The sequence below is a fragment of the Monodelphis domestica genome, chromosome 5, assembly GCF_027887165.1.
Source record: "Monodelphis domestica isolate mMonDom1 chromosome 5, mMonDom1.pri, whole genome shotgun sequence".
In the NCBI taxonomy this organism is placed as follows: Eukaryota; Metazoa; Chordata; class Mammalia; order Didelphimorphia; family Didelphidae; genus Monodelphis; species Monodelphis domestica.
The window spans coordinates 27,931,946-27,934,694 of NC_077231.1; the positions used below are offsets into that span (position 1 = coordinate 27,931,946).

Genomic DNA, 2,749 nt, shown 5'->3' on the forward strand with positions numbered 1-2,749 from the left:
TCATCAATTGCTTTCCTTTCCATAGGTAATATATTCCCTATCCTAATTTTCTTATGATATTTCCTTTTATGCCTAAATCACATATCCATTTTACTCTTATTTTAGTGAATGCTGTAAGATACTATTCTCTTCCTAGTTTCTGTCAAACTACTTTCCATTTGCTCCAACAATTTTTATCAAATAGTGATTTTTATCCCCCAAAATTGAATCTGTGCTTTTGTCAAATACAAAGTTACTATCTTTTATTATTGTTTATTTTATGCCTATCCTTTTCTACTAATCTACCTTTCTATTTCTTAGCTAGTACCAGATAGTTTTGATAATTACTGCTTATAATACAGTTTAAAATCTAGTACTGCTAGACCCCCTTCCTTGACATTTTTTGATAATTCTTTTGATATTGTTCATTTTTTCCTTTTCCAAGTGAATTTTGCTATTATTTTTTTCTAGTTCAATAAAATATTTTTTTTGGTAATTTAATTAGGATGGCATACCTTTGATCATTTGGAGCTGTTCTCAAAAGACTAGATCCTCATCCCCTCCATAACCTGGTTAACTTACTCAAAATATATTCTATCTTGTTCATCAATACCCCTTGAGTCTGTCTTAGGCAGAGACAGAATTGGTACTTCAGCTGCTTTCATGCAATATCTCTGCCCAGCCCTCTTTCCCCCTAGTTTTCCAGGCAGGCATGAATTTTTTATTTCATCAGTGGCTCATAATCTTTTGGACTAGATCCTTGAAGGCTTGTATCACTTGTTTGTTCCTTAGGGTGTAAATGAAAGGATTCAGTAAAGGACTTATAGAGGTATTGAGCACAGCAACTCCCTTGTTGAAGGAGACATCATCCTTTGCTGAAGGCTTGATATACATGAAGATGCAGCTTCCATAAGAGAGGGAGATGACAATCATGTGGGAGGAACAGGTGGAAAAGGCCTTTTTCCTTTGCTGGGCAGAAGGAAACCTGAGAATAGTGGAGATGATATTTGCGTAAGAGAGCAACACAAAGACTAGGGTTATCAAAAGTGTTAAAACAGCTAAAAGAGAATCAACGAGTTCTGTGAGGCTAGTATCTGAGCAGGAGAGCTTTAGAAGAGGAGTTGTATCACAATAATAATGATTTATGATATTAGATGAGCAAAAGTTCAGGCCATTTGCCATTAGGACTGCAGATAGAGAAATGAAGAACCCAGTCAACCACGAGCACAGAACGAGCAGCATGCATACTTTGCTACTCATGATGGTTGTGTAATGTAGGGGCTTGCAGATGGCAACATAGCGATCATAGGACATGGCAGCCAGGAGGTAGAACTCTGTAGCCCCTAGAAATATGGCAAAAAAGTACTGAGAGAAGCAAAGAAGGAAACTAATTGTTTTGCTCCCTGTTGAGATGCTGTATAGCAGTCTAGGAGTAAAAACTGATGTGAAGAAAATTTCCAAGATGGAAAAATTCCGGAGGAAGAAATACATGGGGGTCTGAAGGTGAGAGTCCATCAGAGTAAGGGTGATGATGGTCAGGTTTCCAAAGATACTCAACATATAAGTGAGAAAGAGAAAGAGGAAGAGTACAACCTGGAGCTCAGGGGCATCCGTTAGACCCAGCAGAATGAAGTCAGTCAGTGTAGTGAGATTTTTCACTGTGACTTGGGCTGCATCTGAAAGTGAAAAGATCTATTAGGAGTAAGGATAGGAAAGGAAGGTGTCTCGCTGTGAGATCCAATGGCAGTAATTCATGAATGTTCCTTTCATCTAGTAGGCTGCGATCTGCTCTTCATAGAGCCCCCTTTCCTTTCCTTTCTTTAAGTTCTGGATTGGAGAGTTTGTCCTGAAGGTCTCTGTAAAGCTGCCATATATTCCTTCTCTCCATGAATCTCTCTGTCCCTTTTTTCATAGGATTTGTTATTTGCTGGTTGCACATTTCATATTTTTATTCATTTATCCTGCTTCCATTCTTAATTCACCCATGTTACCTTGGTTCCTGGCAGTCATGTCTGTTTTAATTCCTTCATCTGCTTCTCTTTTTCTACCCTTTTCTCTCTGAGTTCTATGGTTCATTCCTACTCTACACTTGTCATTTTTTATCAGTCCAGCTCTTTGGCTTCCCTTCTCTAAGAACTAAAGGCAAGAACTACTCAAAGGCAGGTTGTGAGGAAAGATTGGAGGCCACAGTTATCTCCTATGTTCCTCCAGCTTGCTTGCAGAGAGAATTCAGTGGCAATCTCACATATCTTTATGTTAAAGGATTTCAGCACTTGGGCATCCTAAAACTTTGGGATTCTATTCTTTAGGATAGTTTTTGTGGATATTTGGGGCTTAATTACCACTTATCTCCCATAACCTCATATTTATACTTTATAAACCTTAAACAAACATAGATTTTTGCATATTTATCTCCTAAAATGTTAGCTGCTTTAGAAGAAAGGTCTGTGTTTTTGTGTTTCTTTGACTCCCCAGGACTTAGGACAGTACTTAGCACATAGCTAAGTTGATGTAGTGTACTTAGCATCCATAACTGTTTCTTTCTCAGTTTAATGCAATTTCTATAGAACTCAAGAGTTGAAAGGTGTATCAAGAGACCTCTAGTTCAACCCATGACTGAATAGGCACTTATTCTTTGACACCTCTAACAAAAGGTAATCCAATTTCTATCAAAATTTTTAATGAGAAAGAAGCTACACTCTCCTTAGGCTGTCAATTATTTTATGTAGAGCTTTAATTGTTATGATGATATTTTTGTTATTTTATTCAT

The 2,749-nt window shown here is 37.4% G+C and overlaps 1 protein-coding gene across 1 annotated transcript; it reads right to left on the bottom strand.

Annotated features, from left to right (window-relative positions):
• Window positions 1-708: 708 nt before the first annotated feature.
• Window positions 709-1,989, bottom strand: LOC100616767 (olfactory receptor 6C4-like). The gene is made up of 2 exons (XM_056800616.1): window positions 1,971-1,989; window positions 709-1,655 (listed from the first exon to the last, which is right to left on the bottom strand). Exons 1-2 carry the CDS (start codon window positions 1,987-1,989, stop codon window positions 709-711), a joined length of 966 nt encoding a protein of 321 aa, XP_056656594.1.
• Window positions 1,990-2,749: the final 760 nt, after the last annotated feature.